Raw genomic sequence first — 25,776 nt, 5'->3', positions numbered from 1 at the left:
AAAAAATATATATATAAATGTAATCTTTTACATTAATCCTCTTAGAAAGAATGTTTTAAGAAGCTAATTTTTCTCTCGCGTTATAGATTGTATAAAAAAAATGATCTTTAATATGATTTAGATTGTTTCAGCCGATATAAGAATCGGGTCACTCGGTAGTACAGAATAAACCCTGCTGGACTGTTTTATTTCTTTGTCATTTAGCAAAAATCTTTTAATGAAAATATTTATCCTTTGGACTTCGCCTTAAACTTTATTTATAGTTAAAATGACTAGAAAATGAAAGGCTGTCTTCAACTGAAACGCAATTCATGTAATTGATATTTTAAAAAATTGACAAGGATGCACAATTTATGGAAGTCTAGCAATCGAAAAATCTTAATTTTCTTATCTGAGCACTGAAAATAACTGTAGAAGGAAAGAAGTAAATTAGGGAGAAAAGTAAGCAAACATTTGCAGGGAAATTTGGCTGTCAGACATACCAAGATGTTTCAAAAAGTTGGACGCTTTTGAATATACTTTCAGGATACTTCAAAGAATTTAGGCGTTCAAAGAGAAAACACTTGGACGTGTACACCAGCAAATACCATCAGTTGAGCTTGTGTTATCAGAAAAGACAAAAACGATATCAAGTGAAGAGCGACTGGTTTTAGACTATATGGTTGTATAAATTTAAATTACGTTATAGAACATCATATCGTATCATAAATGGAGAATCCCATGATTTTCTCAGTCGAATTATTTGAAGATTCCGGAGGTTATCCAGTATTGTATGTGGATGTCACCTAAAGGCGTTTTTTTCCCTCCTGATGAAATAGCGACCGAGCGGTAAAGTCGCTGAGCACTGATAGTTCGAGGTTCGAATCCCGCGAACGGGCTGGCTGCATGGGCGTTTTCGTGGTTTTCCCCATGTGTAACGTGTATGCAAGCCAATTTCCCTTAGAAAGTCCTCCACGAAGGCATCCCTCCCCTTAGGCAGATAGCCCTAGTGTGCTTTGTCATAATTAAATAAACCAAGACCTCTTGATGAAACCAGTCTTCCCTTTCATCTCATACCTTCAAAATGTTTAGCCTCTAAAGACTGATAAAGGGTCTGACGAAATACTTCGTGAAGAACTCTCTAAGGGAAACCAGCTGTCATACATAGTACACATGAGAAAATCCACGAAAACGCCCATGCAACCAGCCCGTTTACCGGGATTCTAACCCCGGAGTGAACTACCAGTGTTCAGCGACTTTACCGCTCGGCCGTTTGTGGGCCTTTATGAAATGGAAGGCGATAACTTTATTTAAAATTATTGTCAGAAATATCAAGATTATTTCGAAAAGTTGGATACTTTTTAATATACTTGCAGAATGCCTAAAGAAAAAGAGCAAGAATAAAGTAGAATGCCTGAAGAAAAAGAGAAGAAAAAATAAATTTTTGCGTAAAATTTAGTACTAGTATTTTTTTTCTAATTTAAAACCTTTTAATCTTATGATATTTGATTCTTGCGATTTCAAAATAAAATATTTGACTAAAATATGAATAACATTTTAAGAAACCAAATGTAGGATAAAATTGTGTAAAGCAATGGGCACAATGATAAAACTGTTTAAAGCAGTGTATGCACGTCATCCTAAGTTAAAATGTCGGTTATACATCTCTCTTATTTATATATATCTTTTCTGAACGGAACATTGAAAGGCGTGTTAACTGTGCTTTACTGTGTTTTCTCTTTTAATATATGCAGTTTTCAAACGCATCGTACTCTGAGTTACAAAATATTCTTCCGAAAGAAACGCAATTCAAATAAATAAAATCCAATTCTGGAAAATTTATATTAATAAATATATTTAAAATGCTCAGTTCGAAGGAATAAATAGAAAATTTTAAAACAATTATCTGAAGAGACAATGCAACACAAACAATTAAAATAAAAGTCTAAAAATTTAAAAATTACCTAAAATAATATATATACAAAAAATATATGTAAAGAAAACTATTTGAAACAAATAAACGCTGCACCTTTATTTACGCAGTTCGAATAGGTAAATAGAAATTTTTAAAACAGTTATTTTAAACAAACAAACAAAAAAAAAAAAAAAAAAAAAACAAGCAACTTAAACAATTAAAATGAAATTCGAAAAAGAAAAAATTACTTAAAATAATAAGTTACAATTAAAAATATAATATAAAGAATATTATTTGGAAAAAAGGAAAGATGGAGACTTTTTTTCCTCTCACGGGAAAGGAAACTAGGTTGCCATATATTAAGAAGTTCGCCAAGTGAACTATTCTTGGCGCTAACTGAAAAAAAAGTGCCAACATAAATTTGTGAATTTCTCCGTAAATTTCGCTCCAAATTTTACAAAATTTCATATTTAGGCGTAATTTGAGTCGTAGAATCGAAATATGTAAAAAAATTGGTATGTTATTTCAGAAAAAGTCCGATTTTGTGTCAAAATACCTATGTTAGAATAGTGCTATATATAAATCTAATATATATCCTAAGTCGCACTTTCGAGACATGAAGAACGCAATTTGAATTTTGTCAATCGGCTCAGTAGAACGGGAGATATAGAACTGTCCCATTTTTTTTTTTTTTTTTGAGCAGTGTACAAATCCTTCAACTGATAGTCATCCAACTTATATCGCCTTCTCAGGTTTAGGAACAAATTATCATATCCCTATCAGGTAAATGATTTAGAGTGAGTATTTAACGTCTGCTTCTTTTGAGGCAATGGTAAATAAATGAATTAGGTATTAGATTATTTTTGAGAATTTTAATAAGGAGCAAAATTTCGCATTGTAGATCAATAGTATCTGTGCAGATATTTTTATACGTTGTATTTGATTTATTATTGTATTGTTAATTACTTTTTTGGATATGTTGGAATTCCAATTTCTTAATTTGTTAGTATTGAAACTCAAGTTTCTTGTTTTGTCAAAAAGTAAAATTTTTTTTGTAATTAATGATTTGAACATCGAGATAGTCTATGCTATTTTGTGAATTATTAGTTTTATTAAGTGTAAGGCAATTTGGATAAATCTCGGAGTATTCAATCTTATTAAAATTATTAATTATAATAATATCATCTATATATCTGTAAGTGTGCTTGTAGTAATTTAATTCTTGTGGTTGTAGCTTTTTTTTGGAAGTTAAATTCTTTGATAAATAAAAAGATATTACAGAGCGAGGTACTGGAATGGGACCCCATTGAAAGACCTCTGACTTGTTTAAAAAGTTGATTTTGAAATTTAATGTAGTTATGAAAAAGTGTGCATTTTAGGTAGTTTTTCCATTTATTAAGATTCATAATCGTGAGCATATATCAGGGAAGAGTTTAGGCAGATCTAGTAGACTAGTATAAATTTCTTCTAAAGGGAAGTGAGGTATATAAGTTTTCAAAGTCATAGCAGTTAATGTTCTGTATGTTAATTGTTTGAATGGCATTAATGACAGGAGTGTTATTATGGATGATCCAGCAATAGTTATGATTAGTGTTACAATCGTTGAAAATAAATTTACAGATTTTTTTTAAGTTGAATTGAAAAATAATAGTCTACATTTCTTGTAATTATTAGTTCCATTTGCTATAAATCTGAATTTTAATGGTGTTTTATGGAATTTGGGAAGTGCATAGAGGTTAGTAAATCTGTTGTAGCTTGGATTTAAAGTAATATTTAGTTTTTTATGAAAAGTTTTAATTCTGTTTATTACAGATGTTTCTGTAAGGTTTGCTAATTGATAAGTAGTTGCGTTGAAAATTTCTTTATGAATAATTTCTGCGTTGATTTGTTTTCATATAATGCTAAAGTTATTATTTGCTTTATCTATTTTTGTAATAGTAAAGAGTTTTTTTTTTAATTTTTTATATCTGATGTAAGTTGCGACCAATTCAATGTACTTTTAAACTTGAGGTGATTGATTTCGGTAGATATTCGTTGAAGAATTTCATCTTTCCATTTTAAAAAGGTATCTATAGGTAAATTCAGTTGATAGCTTGCTTTAACTATAAATTCGTTGATGTTGTTTTCGAATGTCTTATAACAGTAACTGTCTTTACCTGGCCTTTATTTTCGCAACCGTTCGTCGTAAACATATAATTCCAAGAACATAAATTGTTTTAAATAATACAAGCTTTCCTGTTTTAATATTTTTTTTAAAAAAATAATTTTGTATAAAATACGAAATTTAACTCTTCATACGTTTCTCCGATCGCTTTACTTATATTTAAGAAAATTTGTATTCGTTATAAAATATGAAACAGGAAATATTTGAGTCCCATGCGATAAAAATTGACCGAAATATTTGATATTAAATTTCAGCATCATATTTAAGGGCTGTAAACAAATTAAAAAGAAAAATGTTTTCTTGTGTACTTCACTAAAATTAAAACATTAATTTTGGAAAAGCATCCTGATATTAAGAGATTAAGTGACTAGCATTCCTAAGCCGATTATTGTGAAAAGGATTTATCAATATAAATTTCTTATAAACGGTATGAGCCTATGTACATTACAGCCTATCATTCTAAAGCGATGTCGATAATTGTTGCACTCGTACTATGGAATTCGTCTCTCGGTATAGAAAGGTGGAGTATTCCCATCTAGAAAAGTCCATTTTATGTAAAGCACGTATTATGTAGTCCATCTAGCAAAACATCCCTTTTATGTAAAATGTTAGCAAGCTCAGACTTTACTCTCGCCTTATAATATACCGATATTGAAAGCATTAACAGCTCATTTTGAAGGCGTATTTTGTGAATATTTATTATTTTTTTTAATTTTAATAATTTTCGCTTGATGATCTATAACTCCCGTGTCGAAGGATTGCTAATCAGAACATTCAGAATTTTTAAACTCCACGTTTGCATTCTTAGAATTGCACTTGAACAGCTTTTTCACGCAAATGTTGACTGCTTTGTTGAAACAGACACTCAGATGACTAACATCTGCTACTTCCACTTAAAAACATTTATGAATACACGGAGGCAGATATTTCACAATTACAAACATCTCCGTAAATGAGATGCATGCTTGAAGTTTTCTGATCGGGTTCTTCCACGCCATGCATTTGCTACAGAACTGTACAAGAACCTGAAAAAGCAGTATTAATGAAATAACATGTTATACGTAAATTTCCTCAGTGAATCTCTTTTCCGTTTAATGCAAACTGGGTTTCGCATAATTTATTTCTTCTTGAACATAACTTCACAGTGCTTCCAAAATTCAAAAAATCAAAAAATATATATATATATAATTGTAGAATTTTTACTGTAGTATCCTAATTTCTGTTTCTATCAAACAAGCAAAATATTTTCCTAAATGAAAATGATATTATAGATTCAAATATCATTTTATAAATGAATATTATATTACAGTTTGTACTTCAGTAACTAAGTTACACGATAAAAGAGTAGAGGAGAGACAAAAAGTTGTTACTTTCTTATCCCTTATTTATTAGCCCAAAGGTATATTTGCTCAGAAGGGTTATTACTCTCGAAACGACATTTTACGTCGAATCACTAAAAGCGTTGAATCACTTTTCAAATTGCTGCCGCCAAACATTATCGCTCTGTATTATATTTAAAGAAATTAAATAATTAGTTAAATTAATAAAATAATAAAAATATCTGAAAGGTTTCAGATTTCTAAATTGCGTCCAAAGGAGCGTTTTTTACCTATTTAAACCATAAAATTCAGTTCAAGAGCAACATCGCAAAATAATTTAAAATGAGTATACGTTTAGAATTTCCGATATATAGTCTCGCGCACTGGAGATAAAAATGCTTTTTCTGTACAACGTTGACATTGCTCGCTTTGAAATCCTTGAGTTTGTTAATCAAAAGTTAGTTACAGTTTTAGAAAATATGAAATTGATAATAAAACAAATTCGAAATTTTACATGTGGGCTTCCAGATGCCCATATTCGGGTGGGCAATATTCAAAATTTGATGGCTCTAAGTGCCGTTGTTTTATCACGATGCGAGAAACATACGTACATACATTTATGCATATTCTTCATTATTTAATTTCTTTAAATATAATTCAAGGCAATAATATTTGGTGGCAACAATTTGAAAAGTGAAACAACGCTTGTAGTGAATCACGCAAAATGCCAAAACGAAATTAATAGTTCTTCCGGGCAAATTTCACTTTTCGACTAATAATAAATAATCTGCATTAATATAAGTATATTTCTCGCATCGTGGAATAATGTAGGATATGAGCATCTGAAAGACCAACTTTTGAATTTCGAATTTGTTTTATTATCTAGTTCATATTTTTTAAAATGTTGACGAATTTTCGATTAAAAAAAGCAACGGTTTCAAAGAGAGCATTGGCAACACTGTACGGATTTAAATATTGTTATCTTCAGCGCGCGAAACTGCCTAACGGAAATTGTAAATATATGCTGGTTTTAAATATTTTTAGTCAAGGCAGCTCGTTAATCCAACTGCTCTCGAAACGTGTATGTGTGTGCAAATGAGAAAACCGCCCCTACAGGCGTAATAAAATCTGAAAGCTTTTAGATTTTCTTCATTTTTTCTTATCGAAATAATTTGATTTTAATCAAAATCTCAGGCTTTGAATAAGATAGAAGACAGCATTGAATATAATCCAAAAATGCTCAAAAATTAGCACCAGGAATTAGGGTAATATCAGTAAACTTGAAATACTATTTTTTTAAAGTCAAAACTATACTCGTTAATCTTCAAATCTAGTAGCCTACCCGGTTTACTTACATGACGACTGTACTAATTTTCTAGTTCTTGAATCATTTAGGATTAAGCTCATTTCTAATGCTACTTTAAATGTTAGTAAGTTTTGCTTCCTATTGTGAGTTACATATGTTAATAATTTACATACTCTGTATGAATTAACTAATTATTGCCCGTTTCGGTTTCACAGGGAAAGGAAGCACATTTTCTGCACTTGTTGGAAGTTTATTTGCTTTTCTCATAATAGCATTCTCTGGTTTGTTTTACTCACGTTGGAGGAAGCAAGTACGTAAATTTTTAAATCTCTTAAATCTCTGTTCCATTTTTGAGCGCCTTTTATTTCTTATAACTGTAATTTGGGAAAACCATAATGAATTATATAATTATCAGTTGCCATTCAAGAACAAAAATTCCTTTAAACTTTATCGTTAACTGCAAATGAAAAGGAATTTTTAGAAAAACAATCAATTATCTTTCTTCAGTGAAAGAAAGTTATCCTACGCACATTCTGTGTTTTAAACATCTGAAAGCTCTCCGACGTATTTATCCCAAGATGTTGAAAAAGAAGCAAATAAAAAAATCGAAAGAAGACAATGGCAGCTTTATGAACATTTACGCTTACTTATATAGTATAATGATATTTGCATTCATACTGAACTCAGTTACTGCATTGGATGAACTTCAATTAATTTCGTTCGCAAACTAGAGACATACGTACGTGCATTTTGGCACGCAAGGACAATATATGTCTTAAATGTCATAAAGATAATGCAGAAATAAAAAAACAGAAGTATCTGAAGCTTCCATTTTAAAACAAGATGATTTCTGAAACCTTTGTTCAAAAACTGCGCTTTCTTATTGGGTAAAGAATTCCTCCACACGTAAAAGCTGTATTTAATCATAAAGCGGGGATTCATAATCCTTAAGGGCACCAACGACTGAGTGGTAAAATCGCTGAACACTGATAGTTCAACCTGAGTTCCATTCCAGGCGAACGGTGGGCATTTTTGGGTTTGTTTCCATGTGTAAGGAGGATAAGAGCCAGCTTCTTTTAGATAGACCCCCACGAAGGCATCCCTTTAAAAGGACAGATGCCCTTAGGTACTCAAAATAAACCAAACCATATTTATCGATTTTTGTCTTCCAGTGTTGTGGTGAGATCTGAAAGAAAATTCTGTTAAGATCTAAATCTGCGCAAATTTCATTAAAAAAATTTCCCAAAAAAAAAAAAAAATTGTTGGAAATATTATCTTTCTAATTCTTTTAATGGTTCATGCAACATTTTTTAGTAATAATTATTTTAATTGAAAAAATTAGCACTTAGATATTTCTTACTTTGTAAGGTAAAATTCGAATATTTCCAATAGTTTTGGTTATTTTATGAAAATGCTTAGCACCGTTTCGAATAGTTCAAGCGCATTTTCGTAGAAGAGATTTTAAAGTCACTAGAGTCACTCTTGTGTATGCGATTTAAGCTGTTAAGCATCGTCTTATGCTAGTTTCATCAACCGAACATAAAAATACAACGTGCATATAAAAGACAAGGGGCATTTACGGAAATGAAAATAAGCAAGGGTGCAGTTCGGTTTTGGTTTATTCAGATTACTGCAAGGCACATTAGGGCTATCTGCCTAAGAAAAGGGACGTCTTCGTGGAGACCTTTCGAAGAAAAAATACACTTTACACAAACAGAAATCCAGGGAAACGCCCTTCCAGCTAGCCCATTCCCCTGGAATCGAACCCAGGTCCAATTTACCAGCGTTCAACGTTTTTACTGTTCGACCGTTGGTCAGAAGTATAACCTAACCTGTGTTTTGCAGCATTGAATGTTTAACATCGACCTAGAAAACAGAGTCTACCAGTTGTCAAATATTTTAGATCGTTGAACAACGGTAATTTGACTTCGATTTAAGTCCTGGCGAATGGCTTTTCTTAAGCATAGCGAGAATGCAAGCTAGTTTTCCGAAGCAAATTCTCGAATAGGCGTCTCTTTCATTGGGAAAAACTCCTTCTATATTTCATTTTAATCAAATAATCAAATTCAAAAGAGCCCCGAACAGGAAAACAAACAAGTAGACATCTGGTAAATAAATAATGAAACGAATGGAATAAATTACTATGTAACATTCAGCGTTATATATACGTCTGAAGGTTAAATGCTCAAAAGGATTATTCGACGAAACTTAATTTTCTGCTATTCAAAAGGAGCTCAATAAAAAATAAGGAAATGTTTAAAATGTAAAGATTCAAGAAAATCTAATTCTTCGCGAAAAAGTGAATTTCTGCTAACTTATTATTAAAATAGGAAGCTTAGTCAAAAAGTGAAAACTGACTAAGAAGAAAGAATTTAGGCGGGCTGAAAAATACAATGTGTCTGACTCTTTTTTACTGGAATTATTCATGCACCAGATGCCGCCAAATGTTCAGTCTATTCTAGCGTCGGTTGAGCCGCTCGATTCATCGAAAGCTGCCAGTATCGCGGATAGAATATTGGAAGTTACACCCGCTCAGGTAAGCGAAGTTTCTTCTCGTGTAGCTCTCAATGTCTCTGAGAATTTTAAATTGGATTCCCTACTGGAGGAAGTGTGCAAATTGCGTAGCGAGGTTTTATCTCGACGACGATCACGCAGGGTTTCCAAAAATCGCTATAACAGGAAGCGAAGCCCTTCAGCTAAAGCTGCTTCGAACTGTTCCTATTGTTGGTATCATCATAAATATGACAAAGCTAAAAAGTGTGCTCCATCATGTACATACCAGGGAAAGTGTAGTGGCGACATGCGCTTTACCCTGCGAGTCTCGTCGCCTTTTCATTAGAGACAGGAAATCGAATAGAATATTTTTGTGCGACACTGGCTCAGACGTCAGTCTTCTCTCAGCAACCAGACAGGAAGCGCGTCAAACACCTATTATGACGTTTTCTGCAGCAAATGGTACACCTATTCCAGTTTACGGACAAAAAGCGTTAAGTATTGACCTTGGACTTCGTCGTAATTTTAATTTTACTTTTTATGTGTGTAAAGAGTCAACAAATATTATTGGATCTGATTTTTTGCATTACCTTGATTTATTGCCAGATTTAAGGAACAAAAAACTTGTTGATTTCAAAACACATTTAAAAATTAACTGCAGTGCAATTAACACACATTTATATTCTGTTAAAAATATTATTACAAATTGTATTTATGATAAATTACTGTCTACCTATCCTTCACTGTCAAATCTTCCTGATCTCAATGAGACTGTTAAGCATAATACTATGCATTTCATTGAAACCATTGGTCCTCCTGTTTCATGTAAGCCAAGGAGATTAGCTCCAGATAGATTAAAAATTGCTAAGCATGAAATTCAGAAAATGATCAATTTAGGTCACATGAGACCCTCCAAAAGTAATTACTCCTCTCCTCTTCATATGGTATCAAAAAAGGGCACAAACGAATTGAGACCTGTGGGAGATTTTCGGAGGTTAAACGCTCAGACAGTGAAGGATAAGTATCCTATTCCCAATATTTGCGATTTTGCAGCGGAGTTCCATGGAACAAAGGTATTTTCTCGATTAGATTTGGTTAAAGCATATCACCAAATTCCAATTAATCCCTCTGATATCAATAAAACGGCTATTGCCACTCCTTTTGGACTTTTCGAGGGCACAAGAATGTAATTTGGGTTATGCAATGCAGCTGAAACCTTTCAACGCTTTATTGAGGAAGTAACTCGCGAGCTGCCAGGTGTATTTGCTTTTGTTGACGATATATTGAAAGCGTCAAATGACGGAAATGAGCATTTGATACACCTAAAAGCCCTTTTTAAAGATTAAGTAATTATGGGTTAAGACTTAATGTATTAAATACAATTTTGGTTGAACTTTTTTGGAATTTTGGGGTTTTCATGTATCTGAACAGGGTTTAAAACCTTTACCCGAGAGGGTAGAAGCTGTTAAAAAATTTCCTAAACCAAACACATTAACTCAGTTAAGGAAATTTCTTGGCATATTTAATTTTTACAGACGTTTTGTCCCAAGAGCTTCACATGTTTTAGCTCCCTTGAATAGGTTACTGGAAGGCCACATTAATAAAAGGAAACCTTCACAACCAAGCACAACAAAAGAATATCTATTCGAATGGGACGACGAAGCCGAGAAAGCATTCGAAAATGCAAAAAGGCCAATTGCTGAGGCAACCCTTCTCAAACACCCAATTCCTAGTGCGACTTTGAAACTTTGTACTGATGCATCGGACGTTGCAGTTGGTAGCTCATTAATGCAACTGCATAATTCAGTTTGGGAACCCATTGCGTTTCTATCCGTTAAACTCAGCAAAAGTCAAAGGAAATGGTCAACTTATGATCGACAACTATTGGCAATTTATTTGTCTATTAGGAAGTTTCGGCACATGCTTGAAGGCAGGGTCTTTACAATCTACACTGACCAAAAGCCCTTAATATATGCTTTTAAGCAGAAGCCCGAAAGTGTTCTCCACAACTTCGTTATCTTGATTTTATTGGCCAATTTTCCACTGACATACGATACATAAAAGGTAGTGACAATATCGTTGCTGATGCCTTATCTAGGGTAGAAATAGATGCAGTATCTGATAATGAACACATTGATTATAAAAAGTTATCCGTAGCACAAATTCAGGACTCTGAAATTCAAAATTACTTATCTCAATCTTCACCAGTTTTTAAACTTGAAAAACATTACTTTCCTTTAGAAGATGTTACTCTTTATGGACACAGGTATGCCTCGACCATTCGTACTGAATCTTTTCGCTCTAAAATATTTCAGAAGATTCACTGTCTTTCTCATGCTGGTATTTCAACTTCAACAAAATTAATTACTAAGCGCTATTTTTGGCCTAATATGAAGAAATTTATTAAAACTGCAGTTCAATCATGTCTACAGTGCCAACGTTCTAAAATTCATAGGCATACGAAATCACCGTTGGGTACCTTTTCCTTGCCTGATGCAAGATTTCCACATATCCATATTGATTTCATAGGTCCTCTTCCACCGTCTGAATGTAACCGTTACTGCATGACAATTATTGACAGGTTTACTAGATGGCCAGAAGTCATACCTACTGTCGACATGTCAGCTCAGACGACTTGCAAAGTGTTAGTGCATAACTGGATAGCAAGATTTGGCTACCCGGTATCAATAACAACTTATCAAGGCCGAAATTTTGAATCTCACTTATTTAAGGGTTTAATGAAAACTTTGGGTACACATCGCATTAGAACTACTGCTTATCATCCTCAGTCCAATGGACTAATTAAGAGATTTCATAGGCAACTTAAAAGTTCAATAATGGCTCATAACAACCCAAAATGGACTGAAATTCTGCCTATTGTTCTGTTGGGTATTAGATCTGCCATTAAGAAAGATAAAAATGCTACTTGCGCTGAACTTGTCTATGGTACTACACTTAGATTACCTTCAGATATGCTGAATGCTACAAATATTGTATCGCCTACTGAATCTTATGTGTCACAACTTCGATCAGTCATGCATTTGTTTAGACCTATTCCAACCTCTAGGCATATTCAATCACCAATTTATGTACATCCAGCACTTCAAACCTTTTCTCATGTATTTCTGCGTATCGATTCTGTTAAACCACCTCTAACTCCATTTTACACTGGTCCTCATACCGTGGTTAAACGAATGGATACAAATGTTATCATTGAGGTAAATAACAAAAAGATTACAGTTACAATCGATCGTTTAAAACCAGCATATATGTTGTCAGAATGTATAAATTCACCTGTAATTCCTCAGTTTTCACAAGAAGTCCGCGAAGACTCAAAAATTGTTCCAAAACAAGTAGTTACCCGAAGTGGACGTCGTGTTCATTTTCCTAAAAAAACTAATTACTGTAATATGATTAAAGTTTTCTCTTGTGGTTTGCTGCAAATGTTACAATGTATAGATACTTGGAATAATTTTTTTGCATACGTATTGAGTTACATAAAATGCTTATTAACTTTTCATTATTTCTGTTTAACTAAGTTATGCATTGTATGGGTATATATTCCAATCAGAATTGTAAATGTATTATTACTATTTGTTCACTTCCACGCCTATCGAATTAATTTCTACTTTTTCGTTGCCCTGCTTTGGCAACACGCTTTTGAGATTTGTCGTTAGTAGAATTCGGTCGCTAAAAGCGTAGCTGACCTGTAACTGTTGTAATTATTATTTTATGCTTATCTGTACTGCTGAATTATTACTAAATGTTTACGTGTGAATGTTTTATTATTAAATGTATTCAGTTTGGTTTAAATAGACGAGAGTGACTGAATTTATTAAGTATGTTTAAAGTCGAAACTGCGTCATCCATATCGGCGCCATTCTAATACGAGGAACGTAAACACTATTCATATATTTGTATTTCTTTTTGTACGTACAATTTTAAAGTATAACTGTTATTTGAATGTGCATATCTTAAATTGGAAATTTACAGCCAACCCATTTTGTGTCACGACTGTGTCACTGGGAAATACTCCGTGGCAATCTAATGTTCGACTGCGTGCGCACCCAATCCACGTCATGTAGTTTATGTAAAAACTGCTAGCGCGGCAGTGAACTCACTCACTTCGCCCTTAGCTGCAGCATGGAATGTTTGAATTTTAGTTTAGTGGTTTGTTTTATTCGTTCTGTTATTTCAGATGTGTTTAAAGTTATGGTGTGTGTGAATAAAAGTTAAAGAAAAGGAGTCATGTCAATTCAAGGATATACACCAAGCACGTAACCACCACGCCACCATAGCCTCATTGAAATGGACAAGCATTTGTTTTCATTTGCCTTTGTTCTTTCTAAATAACTTTTCTCAAGCTTTCTCCAATGGATTTGATACCCTTTATTTCCATATGTTTCTCGTGTTATATTCAAGATACTTGGCCCCTGCTTCCGGTTTTCTAGCTCTATTCATTCCATCATTTAAATTTTAGTGATCACATATTTTAACTGTGTGCCTCCAAATTTAACCGAAGATTTACCCTCTTCCCTTCCCCAGAAAAAAAACAATTCGGAAGCCGCCACGATGTGCAACAGAACAAAGGGCAGAACATCCCACGTGTTTTTTAGAGAGCCTTTCTTTTATTATCCCATCCACACATAAGCATACGCTTCCATTTTTAAAGTTTTGAAATTTTTGTTTGGAAACATAGTCTGTGAATGTTTTCAAACATGTTTACACAAAATAGCTGAAAAATATTAAAATTCTCTTAAGCTCTAGACTTGTTCGATGTGTAGAGGATCCAGATTTCACATTCATCCACACAAAGGACATCAGAAAGAGCTAAGTTGATCACCATACCTGGAACATCTTAAAAGATCTACCCGATGTGTACAATTTTGGTTTGATTAGTATTGTAGCGTTTAAAGCATATTTTGACTTAAAGGAAAATTCAGAACAGGAGTAAGTGGATAGGACGGCGGTTGTTCATATTTAGGTACAATCGTGATGCACTACTACATAAACTATTTTCAAGCAGGGGGACCATTTAAGCAGTTGATGCACTCAAGGAGTGTCGGATGATACGAATGCATGAAAGGTGGACCGTCATTTCATACATCTGCTCTTCTTAATGTCACGCAGCATTTAACTGTCGAAGACTATAAGAAGCATTGGATTTCAGGACATGTAAACAGGAGACCTCCGTATATAAGTGTAGAAGAATAAAGGGTCATCCGACAAGAGGGAAGCGGTCGAGGTTTGAAGTCGCTAATCATTGAAAGTTCGGTTCGGGGGTCGAATCTCAGCGAAAGGGTTGACTGTATGGGCTCTTTCGAGGCTTTTCCCATGTGTAAAGTGTATTGAGCCAGGTTCCCCTTGAAAGTCCTCCACGAAAGCATCCATGTCCTTGGGCATAGTCCTCGAGTGTTTCTCCAAAATCAAATGAACCAAACGAAACCGACATGAGGAAAACACCCCAACCTGTCATGCAGCGGATATGCAGCAAACAGTGATCGCTTCCCTGCAGAATCCTTTAAATGCCAGTACTATTAACACACGGTTGCCCGCTGCAGGATTTACATGTACACAGACCATTAAGGCAACTGCCCGTGACAGCACAGGACTATCAATATAAAAGGAGATAACCCTCCGTAAGTATATCATCTAACCACATTGAACGGCAGCAATTAATCTTTATTGGTGATTCTCACTTTTTCTTGGTGCGGTTGACATCTACGTGAGAAAAGAATATGATAAGCTGCAAATGAACATTTTGTAAAACGTCCAAACGAAGGAGGCTTATGGTAAGGTGTGCAATTTCATGGAATGTTCTATCACAGTTGATTTTCATTGCGGGCACTTTGACAGCACAACGTCATGATGAAGTCCTTCAACCAAAGGCCCTTCTACTTTTCAATACACGCTTTTCATGTTGCATGCATATTAACTGCCCATGTTACTAGATTGTCCTTGCAGCCATGGACTCTGGTGTGGCTAGCCACACTGTCTGTCCTGCTACCAGCAGACAAACTCTGGGCTGGTAACAGTGGCAAGACTCTACAGATGCCACAAAATGAACAATTCAGCGGAAGTAAAAATATATCTAACATTTAATGTAATACTTAAGTCTGAGTAATAACTGTGTTTTGCATTAAAGGAATTCCACAGTTTCTTTAATGGAAAATAACAAAAGAGTAGTTAAAATACAAAAGAAAAGCATTTAATCTACTCCGCCAGCACACACTAAAATAATATAGTGAATGGTATCAGAAGCTGGAGTCGAAGTTATAAATATGAACTATATGCAAGTTATCTAGCTCACTGAATTAATATCACTTGCAGAGCATCAAACTTTGAAGAATGCTTCCTAGAGAGGATGAGTTTAATTTTTCGAAGTTTCTCCACTTAGGAATTTTAATGACTCTATAGCAGGGGTCGGCAATGCTGTGCCCTCGAAGAAAATTTAAACTGCTCGTCTTTTAAATATTCAAATTCTAAATTTTAGGTTATATGGAGAACAAACATTCCTAATTGTAACGAAGCATTTTATCTTGCACATTTTAATATTTGTAGGAACTGTGCAGTTAAACGTTTGACAAGCGCTAAATCATAGAGACTCGAGATGACTAGGTAAATCAATTTTCGGCTGCTAAAAGCATCTGATTACACATGCAAGTGAACTACCTGTTCCTATTATACTCTGTCCACCACGGCATGCTACGTACATCATCAACTTCTGTTTATATTTCTGTAAAGAATTCTGTATCTTCTGTTTATATTTCTGTAACGTAAATATGTCATTTCATGAATTTGTATTTCGAGTTTTAAGCAGAATGCCACCATAAAAAAAAAGAAATAACAAGCAACACAAATTATTTTAATGATGAGTAGGAAGACAAATTTTCTTTTATTTATTATAAAGAAAAGCGTATATGTTTATTGTGTAATTTAACGGCAACAACTGCTAAAAATATAACATGGAGATACATTTTATCATAACCATGCCCCGCGAACTCATGGATTTCTAAATTTCTAAAATATGCCCTCCTAATTTTAAAAAAATTATTACCGTCTGGATTTAGCCTGCTAATGTCTCGCCTATTACGTTCAAGTCATCTTCTCAGCAGAATAGAAGAAAAATATTCCTCTCCCGCATGCTCGATATAGTGGTCACCATAATCACGTACTAATAAATAACACCATATTCAAGTAATAGAATCGCCATATTCAAGTGTCAAATAATTGGAAATATTCGATTCTCGTCAAAGCCACGATTAGTTTTTGTCTTTTCCTGTTCAGAATAAACCTAATAGCCTGAGATATATTATTATGAAACAGACTTAATATGTCCAAAGTTAAACTCATTTATCAACTTATTCTAAGCAACATTCCGAAAATTTCATCATATCTTAAAATCCACTTGCATTCAAATATCGACAAATAGCAATGTTGAAATATTTTAATGTTTTTATCTGAATGTAATTGTTGTAGATATATAAATTCTTTATCTTGTTCTGCAATTTACATTAGTCTCTGAGTAAAACATAAACATACATGTTACAAAATTTATTGCATATTTTAGATCCGTGTACAACTACTCCTGCGTCAGTTGTTTTAATCAATTGTGTAAATAAATAAGATTTTAAATGGTGTTTTTTTTTTTTTTCTTCTCTTTAGAAAATGGGTCTTGCTTTTCGTTTCAAGAAACTAAAGGAAACCGTTGGCGAAGAATATGAACAAAAGGTGTACTTAAAATAAATGCTGTACATTACGAGTGCCATAATTTAACTTACATATCAGATCAGGTAGGATATGATTAGCTACATAAGTACATTAACATTAAAGGTAAGTGAAACATTATTACATCCAAGTGGTCATCAGTAAACGATTGCACTAGCTGCAATCGTTTACTGATGACTAGTATAATATATATATATATTATTAATAATATTGCAATTGTTTACTGATGACCAGTATAATATCTAATTCTATTACTATACCCGAATTACGTTATGTTTAAAAAGCTTTAGTTATTTAGCCTAAGGTCACAATAGCATTTGCAAAAACATGTATTTGGGAAGAGAAATAATGACTCAAGTTGGAGAGAAATACACTAGAACGATCACTAGGAGAATAAGTGATGGCCAAGGCTCTTATTACTGAACATTTTTAAAATCCTATTTACTTTTGTAAATATTTTGCTTCACTTCTTAATGTATATAAATATTATCTACATTTGTCAATATAAAAGAAGATTAAAGGGAAAATTTACTGCTGAAAAATGCGGAAAAACTTCTAAACATTTTTATTTTAAAAGATTCGGTGTTTGTTATTGTCTCTAGTTTTCAAACGCAAGTATTTTAAACATAAAAATCTAAAGTAAATAGAAAATGTGTTTTACCTTTCAAATGAAATCTATAAAGATAATTTATATGTAAAAGATTGTAGTTTGTAAGCTTCTAAAACGCATATCATCATTCAATACCTTATTAATGTAAATGAGTGGATAGTAATTAGAGATTTTACAATTGGTATGCTATAAGATATTAAAATTCACATTAGTTTTCATACAAAAGATTTATGAAAAGTCACTTGTAGAATATCTTTAAATAGCACACACAAAACCTTTTTAAGTAACTCATTTTAAATAATTCTCTAATAATTTAAAATAATTCTCTAAGCATTTTTACAATACAAAACATAAATAAGAGATTTTATTCACCGTTTTGACTAGCAATTGCGTATTTGCAGAGCATTAATCTTTATTTATAATGTACAAGTTCTCTATCTCAAAGCAATAAGATATTTGGGAGATGATAAAAAGCATTGCGTATTTTTGAAATTATTTCTAATGCTTATTACAAGAAAGCCAAACATGTGAAATCGAATAAATATAACATACAAAAATGATAGAAAGGAAAACACATATTTTAAAATGGCTGAGAATTTTATTATAAAAGCCCAAACCACATATGAGAATTATTTTTAGAACTTGATTTTATTTCCGAGCGCACAGCTATCCCAAACAATCATTCTAATTCTAATACTGTTGGAGATATTTTTATCACTATCCAGAGAAATGTTTCTTTTAGAATTACTCAATATATATAGCTGAAGCCCATACGCAAAAGGACATTCCATGTTTCTGACTTCGATTTAAGACGGTTCTGGTTCGCGATCAAAACCAGAACTTTACTAAGCATGGATACTCTCGCATACAGACAGCTTCTGGGCAGCCTCTGTTTGTATACACGCATAAGCAAAATTAAGAAAGTTTGCAAAGTAGATCTAATTTAAGAAAAATATTGAATAAAAGTTACTAATTAGGCCGGCGAAGAATTATGCAACTATTCGGAGTTGAATATGTGAGTGTACACCTGCGTATCTGCAAAGATGTGATTGCGGAGGGATATAAGCACACGAGAGCTTTTCGCCAAGTGTGCTGGTACTTCTTCACGAAATTCGCCGAGTTTCTCTCAAAAGTAGAGGAAACTTTCTTGAGGTATTACATTAAATAAGCAGCCACGAACGAAATCGGTGACAGAGAATTGTCACCGAGGTGTAGGAATTGCATTCACAAGCGTAGGTGGTTTAAGACGTGTGTGTGCCCAGTGTCATCTATAATTTGTGGTAAAAGTTTCAGGGTACTGGACTTATATCCAAAAGGCCTGATATGGTCTTTTGAATATGGATGAATTTGGTCATGGCATTTTCATCACGGCGACACAGGCCATCTAGAGTTTCACAGCTTTCATGTCCAGTATACTGCTACTGAGACGCGATTTTCACAGTTCACAGTTCCTCGAAGGCTTCAGGAGGTGGGGCTGTATCCCAGAAGAACCACTGTTTGCGTCCCGATCACTACAATACACAAACGGTGTATTTAATTAATTAATTATGGCAAAGCACACGAGGGCTATCTGCCTAAAGGGAGGGGTGCCTTTCGTGGAGGACTTTCTAAGGGAAACTGGCTCGTATACACGTTACACATGGGGAAAACCACGAAAACGCCCATGCAGCCAGCCCGTTCGCGGGATTCGAACCTCAAACCGAACTACCAGTGTTCAGCGTCTTTACCGCTCGGCCGCTGGTGGGCCAATACACAAACGAAAGCGTCTAGTATGATGCAGAGAACCATGCTTTTTACAAATTAGTCGAAATTTAGCCTGGACACTGATTCTCGGCGTACCTGTTCTGGAGAGAGCTTGGAGCACAATTTCATCTCTCCCTCATCAGAGAAAAGGATCATGACGGTGGTGGAGGAGTAATAGTTTGAGCAAGCTATACGTGGGTTGGCAGCAGAATATCGATATCTTTGTCAAAGGCTCACTGTCGGCAGTGAAGTATAGAAAAGATATCTTACAGCCCTATTTTCGACCTTTCAAGGGTGCAGTTGGTTCTGAGTTCCTGTTAATGGGCAACAACGTTCATCCATATAAGGCTCAGCTGGTCAAGGATTAACTGGAAAGTGAAGATATTCCTCGCATGGTTTCTCCAGCCAGATCACCTATAGAGCATGTCTGGTAATTAACCCCATCGAGCATATTTTAACCCTATACAGCATGTCTAATACGCTCTCTGGAAGGGCAATTTCCTCTCGCCATCCCCCTCCAAAAACCAGCTCCCGAAGGTGAAAACGGCCATGCTACAGGTGTCGGATCGACTGCACAAGAACACCTCAATCGCCTCTTGTCCAGTATGCCGTCACGCTGCGCGACTTGTCTGTCTTTGAGAGCGGACCACACCCCATATGAGACTCATTTTCAGTTCAATATCATAACTTGGACTTTTGACATACCTGCATTATGAGCTTTACTATATTCATGCGTACATAAAATGACTTTTGAACGTTACATCTCTTTCTGCGTTAAACTTATATTCATATACTATTTCATTGAAATCTGTCAATTATTTGTACCGAATTCAATATAATGAGCCAATTTCTTAATTTTGCACACGTATGTATTTTTGTGCAGTGATTTGCGCTCTATCTCCATGTTTAAGATAGGAAATAATCTTTCAGTGATTTTGTTGTAAACAGCATTGTCTTAATCAGTGGAAAGTTTACCTGTTTTTGTAATCGTCTAAATCAATTCACAGTTTCGAGAAAATACTCAAGTAATTGAAGTAACAAGGAAGTAAATTGTGTTACATCTTGTTGTGTAGTTAGTCCCTTAGGCCAGCATGTTCGTTATGGGAAAATCCTTTATTATGCTGTCAATTGATACAAAAGATTTTTGTACAGGAATGCTTTCATGAAAGTTCATTTTATTGCAACTAATGAAATTGAATAATATTTATATTAAAGCATTTCAGTAAATATAATTTAGCTATCTCAGTTTTCGGCTGATTGCGTATTTGAAGTGAAGAAATTTATTTTCTGAAGATACTTTCTTTCCCTGCTATAAAAATGTCAACTTTATGGCATCATGTTTAAATCAACACAGTTTTCACACACGTTTTCTACTGATTTTGCTGTGTACATTTCTCAGCAAAAAAGTTCCGTAACTGGCATCGTATATTTTGTTTTTGGCACAAAGAAGTCCTATGTAATATACACTTCTTTAAACATTTTATATTATTTATTTAAACTAAACTTTTTAATGGTTATTAAAATTTAGATTAATTTAATTTCATTTAATTGTTCATTCAAAGCATTTATAGAAACAGGATTACGCAGAAAAGAAAAATTATAGAAATAATGAATTCGTGGAGCAAGAAATATATTTTATGTCCTACAATATATGACAACAAACCCCGAACAAAATTTTACTAACTGTTAGTCAATAATATTATGCTTCTTACCTAATTTTGCGACTTAAGTACATTTTTTTAGAGTACATATTCCACAAACATTTGTAGGAAAACGTAAGCACTACGAAATTCCGGGTGGTAGACTGGCACTCAAAAAATGAAATTCATGCTGAAGAAGAAATGAGAAATTTTACTGAAAACTTTCAAATATATCCCTTTTGTTTTTTATTTTTTCTTTCATATCAGCAAAGATTTGAATGAATTTATGATAATTAATACTTGTTTTACCTCTCACATGAAGAGAATGAGATATGAGTTTAATACTTTACAAATTTAAAAACGATTTCTTTTAACTTCAGCACTGATTCCAAAAAATGCGATTTAGTTACGTTGTTGCGATTTCTACTTTCATTTCTTTATATACTTTCATAAAATATTTGTAATTTATATCCTACATTTCGTAGGAAATGCTGTTGATATCGAAATTTTCTTTCTTTAATTTTTTTTTTAAATTCAAGATATTATCTTTCATATGAATAAAGAAAAATAAGATATGCATTAATAAAACATTTTTTTACAGGGAAAATTCATCTGAAGTGCCAAAATCTGAACGGTTACTGAAATTCGTTGCTGAATTCATTTGAACAGTTACTGAAATGATCTCTCTTCCAATTAGTGAAACCTCGGTTCACGGACTTAATTCTTTCCTGAAGACTATTCATTCATCATCCGAAATACTCTCAAACCAAAATTATTTTTCTCATAGGAAAATCCATTTCTGGACCACAAATGAATGCTTATCTATACTTTACAACACTACTTTGAGCACAAAATCGTAACGCAGAACCAGTAAAAATCAACAATTCTAAGAAAAGAAAAAAAAAAAAAAAAAAAAAAAAAGATAAACACGATATTAAGCAGACAAAATAAACAAACACTCAGTTTGATTTTATCGTACGTGTACGAAGGACAAGCAGACGACGTAAGGGGAAAATGAAGAGCAAACGAAAGGCAAGAAACATTATTGTTTTAGTGAGGAGTCTCCTACTAATATACAGGAACGTCAGCTCTCCATATCTATTGATAAATAAGATACTCTCTTTCCGAAACATTTTCTCATTTCTTAATGCCTCTCGGTTCCGCTTCAGACTGCGCTTCCCTCTCACTGAAAATTTGGGCATTGTGTTTGGTTGTTATTAGGTTGTTCAAAATGTTTCTAAAGTGATACATGGCGTTGTCTCTGAAAGGGCTTATGGTACATTTACTGCTTTATCGGGGTGGTATTGCTGCATCAAAACTTTGCACCTTACTCCCATTTCCAACAATTTTGGAGGATTAAAGAAATAGGATCATCTTTTTCTTCATTTCTCTGAAAGCATTTCCTTCATAGTCATCTTTTATTGCGGCTTCTGAAGCTGTTGCTGTTCTTTATAGCTGAGCTCATTTTTATGGTACTCTAGTAATTCCTCAGCTTATTAATTTTTAAGACCGTCACGGTGAAAGCCCTCAAAGTACCGACCTGCAACAAATTCTGGGCATAATTTTCCCCGAGGCAAATTCATGATCCAATAAGTCACTTGAAATCGAATTTTGTCAAGACAAATAAGGAAGGAAAAATGATGATTTCAAACTTACTTTAAGTTAATTCTGGGCGGCATAGTAGATGATAACACCTTTGGAAATCATTTGCTTCCAACTTGCGCTTCATAACTCGAGACACCATTGTCATCTTAGACGTCTTTTGTTCAAATAATTTATTCATGTGTACTCATCGTGCATAATTTATTCGTACTCGTAGGGAAAGGATACGTTCGTGATCCGAGGTTCAATGTAACTGCCGAATTGAGTGAGAAATCATCAAAAAAATTAGTTACCGTTCATGGACTTTTTCCTGTATATAAAGAATTTCGCTTGTAAATAAATATTAAAAATGTTTCTCCACTCCTTATTTAAAATTTTGAACTTTATATTATAATATTTAAAACACATTTTCACACTGTTACACAGATTTAGTCTTCTAAATAAAAACAGAAAATTCCCATCCAATTTTTTCGCTATTCAGCAGTCATATCTCTTTAAATATATATTACTTGAAATTAAGGCTTAACTCATTCAAAACGTGAATTTAATACCGCCTTGGGGAACATGCTTAATGAAATGCTGAATACGTCCTCTGACAGATGTAAATGCTACAGACCGCGAACTTAATCAGAGCGTCGAGCTTTAGTTACACATCATCAATTCAGATATTTGTAGCCCAGAAGGCCAGAAGAAGAGATCTGTAACCTTTACAGGCATAATCTTTGTAATGTTACAAAGAATGCACCTGTTACTGTTACTCAAATAACCCATGCCATCCCAGTTTCCATGAGTATTTTTAGTAACGTTACGGAATTTTTTTTACAGTGTACACTGACTTTTACTGAACTTTCCACACAAAATGAACTTCAGTTTCAGTCGGGCATTAGTTTACTTTTTTTCTAAGAAGGATTATTTTTATAATTCGCTAATTCTTTTCATTTTTTTATCAATACATCAATTCTGAAATCCCTTTTTCTTAAATTGTAATTATCATCGGACATGGAACAAGAATTTTTATAAATACTATGATTCACAAACAAACAAAAAAAAAATCAGCAAAAACTATTACTCGTTTAGAGTTGACAGGAACACTAAAATACCTATAAAAGGCTTTTAAAATTACATGTTTTTATAACAAAGGAAAATCCGTTCAGTAAATCTGCTAAATGGCTCTCATTAAGTTTGTCCTCTCCTTTCGGTAATTTGGAGACATTTGGTTATGCATTCGACGCATCTCTTTCAAAATGAAACGAAATAGATCTGCTATTAATATAAATGTGGTCTAGCTGCATATTTGATGGATTTAAGTTTTAATGGTTTCTGGTAATATAGTTAGTCTGTTACTGGATCTCATTTTTGTTTTTATTTGTTATTTTCACAAGAAGTGACCTCACAGACTCATTTGGATATTATATTTAGTTTTAGCATTAACTACCTAACTGTGGTCTTAGTTCCATTAGCATAATTGTTGAAAGAAAATATATTTCTGAGAAATAATTATACAAAAATATTCTAAATAAAAGAATTAAAATATATCTCAGGTAATCAATCTGCTCTTATACTTGCTCCAGCTAACAAGAATTGTCTTTTTAGCTTTATTATTAAACATCGCTTTCTTCGCATTTGCGCCACATACTATTCAATAGCAAAATCACAAAAGTTTTAACAGCAGGATAACGGCATATGTTTAGGATTTCCGATGCAACGTTAAATGTTGTATACATTTTTCTATTTTTGCCCAGAAGGGCTATTAGTCTCGAAACGCTAGTTTACGTTGTTTCCCTTTTCATTCGAGTCTGTTGACATTCAGAAAAACGTAAGATATTATTCTTTTGCATTTTATCTGTCAATTAACAATCTAAACTGTTTAAACGTAATAAGGGCAGTTCTGAAATATATTATTTTTTTACTTTTGAATCTGATTGATTTATATAAAACTGCATTTAATTTAAAATTTAATTTAATTTATCGGGATCGCTAACTTTTTCTTTTACACACAAGGGTCTTTCATCTTAATCGAGTCGTCGTCTTAATGGCGGAATCCTCTGAATTCTATCAGCAGCAAGGTAAAAAACATTCATCTGTCAACACTATTCTCATCTTCAGGGCAAATGTTTTTATTTTATTCGCTTATTCATCACTAATTTTAATATATCTTCTCGATGTACACCGTCTTTAATAGGATTTAAATCGATTTCCTCGTCATTATAAATATCACGAATGCACGTCACATAGTTTTCTGGCTGCAATTTTTTAGTTTCGACTACGTTTTTATTTACATTTGACTGCCCTTGCCTTATAAATCGATACCAATAATAGCTTATAAAATATTTCGTTTTCTGCAGTAACACAAATATTTGATCAAAATGAAGAACCATCAATTTCGAATTCAGCTTCAAATCTTCCTATAGGCTTAATTTTGCCATTGCCTAATCCCGTTAACTGTAGATTTGCCAGCTTAAGTTCAGGAGATCTTCTCAAATTAACGTTACTTGATTACCAGTATCTATTAAAGCACCGATTTGCAAACTACCTAAATTAACAATTTTGTGCATATATTTAAAGCATTTAAATCCTTTACTCTTATTGTTATATGAGTTCCATTACTTCATCTATATTTTCACATTTATAACATCTTGGTTCTTTGCAATTAAATACCCGGAAAGGGATTCACCAGGTTTTAAATGTCGTTTCTGTAACCATTTATGAACTTGTGCACGGTTAATTTTAGAATCAAATTCAGATAAAAAGATTTTCTTTTAACTTGTTCCATGACGGTCCCTTTAAGAGACCGAATAAAAACTTTAGCATAATCAGAAAGCAATGTTTTAGTAAACACAATCTTTTGTAATCATTGATAACTTAAATAAATTAAAAGATTCTTCCAAATCACAAATGAATGATTCAAGCGGAATATGTATCAGTACCATTAAATTCGGAAACAGTTTCTAAAATGTCGAAAAAATGCAATGAAATATTACAAGGCGTCATAATGTTTTGATCTACTGAATTATTTATGGGAAGTGATTCTGACTGAACAGAATTAGAATCATCATCCTTATCGGGATCGCTGTAGTGATCTTGATTAACAGTACAGTAGAACACTATTCTTAGAAGTAACAATATAGAAATAGTCAAAACAAACTTACTCGTTTTCTCGTTGTAATTTTCGACGTAATTCTTCCTAGGTTCATCGCGACCTGAACGCCCATATAATCTACGGAATCGGTACTTAGTACCTTGAAGTCTGTGAATTTGCTTCAGAGATGACGGTCTA

At 33.4% G+C, this 25,776-nt stretch overlaps 1 protein-coding gene across 1 annotated transcript in view; it reads left to right on the top strand.

Annotated features, from left to right (window-relative positions):
• LOC118196897 (uncharacterized) overlaps positions 1 to 21,824 on the top strand; it is a 51,838-nt gene extending 30,014 nt beyond the window's left edge. Inside the window, exons 8-10 of the mRNA XM_085817509.1 lie at positions 6,899 to 6,993; positions 16,842 to 16,969; positions 21,499 to 21,824. Of these exons, the coding sequence (XP_085673635.1) occupies positions 6,899 to 6,993; positions 16,842 to 16,922 (176 nt within the window). The 3' untranslated portion in view covers positions 16,923 to 16,969; positions 21,499 to 21,824. The remainder of the gene's footprint in view (positions 1 to 6,898; positions 6,994 to 16,841; positions 16,970 to 21,498) is intronic.
• The last annotated feature ends 3,952 nt before the right edge of the window (positions 21,825 to 25,776 follow it).

The sequence above is a fragment of the Stegodyphus dumicola genome, chromosome 1 (assembly GCF_044657685.1).
Source record: "Stegodyphus dumicola isolate Sdum_Otavi_A_Nest chromosome 1, ASM4465768v1".
NCBI lineage: Eukaryota > Metazoa > Arthropoda > Arachnida > Araneae > Eresidae > Stegodyphus > Stegodyphus dumicola.
Note: the sequence above shows the minus strand (reverse complement) of the source record. Positions and strands in the feature narration are given on the sequence as shown.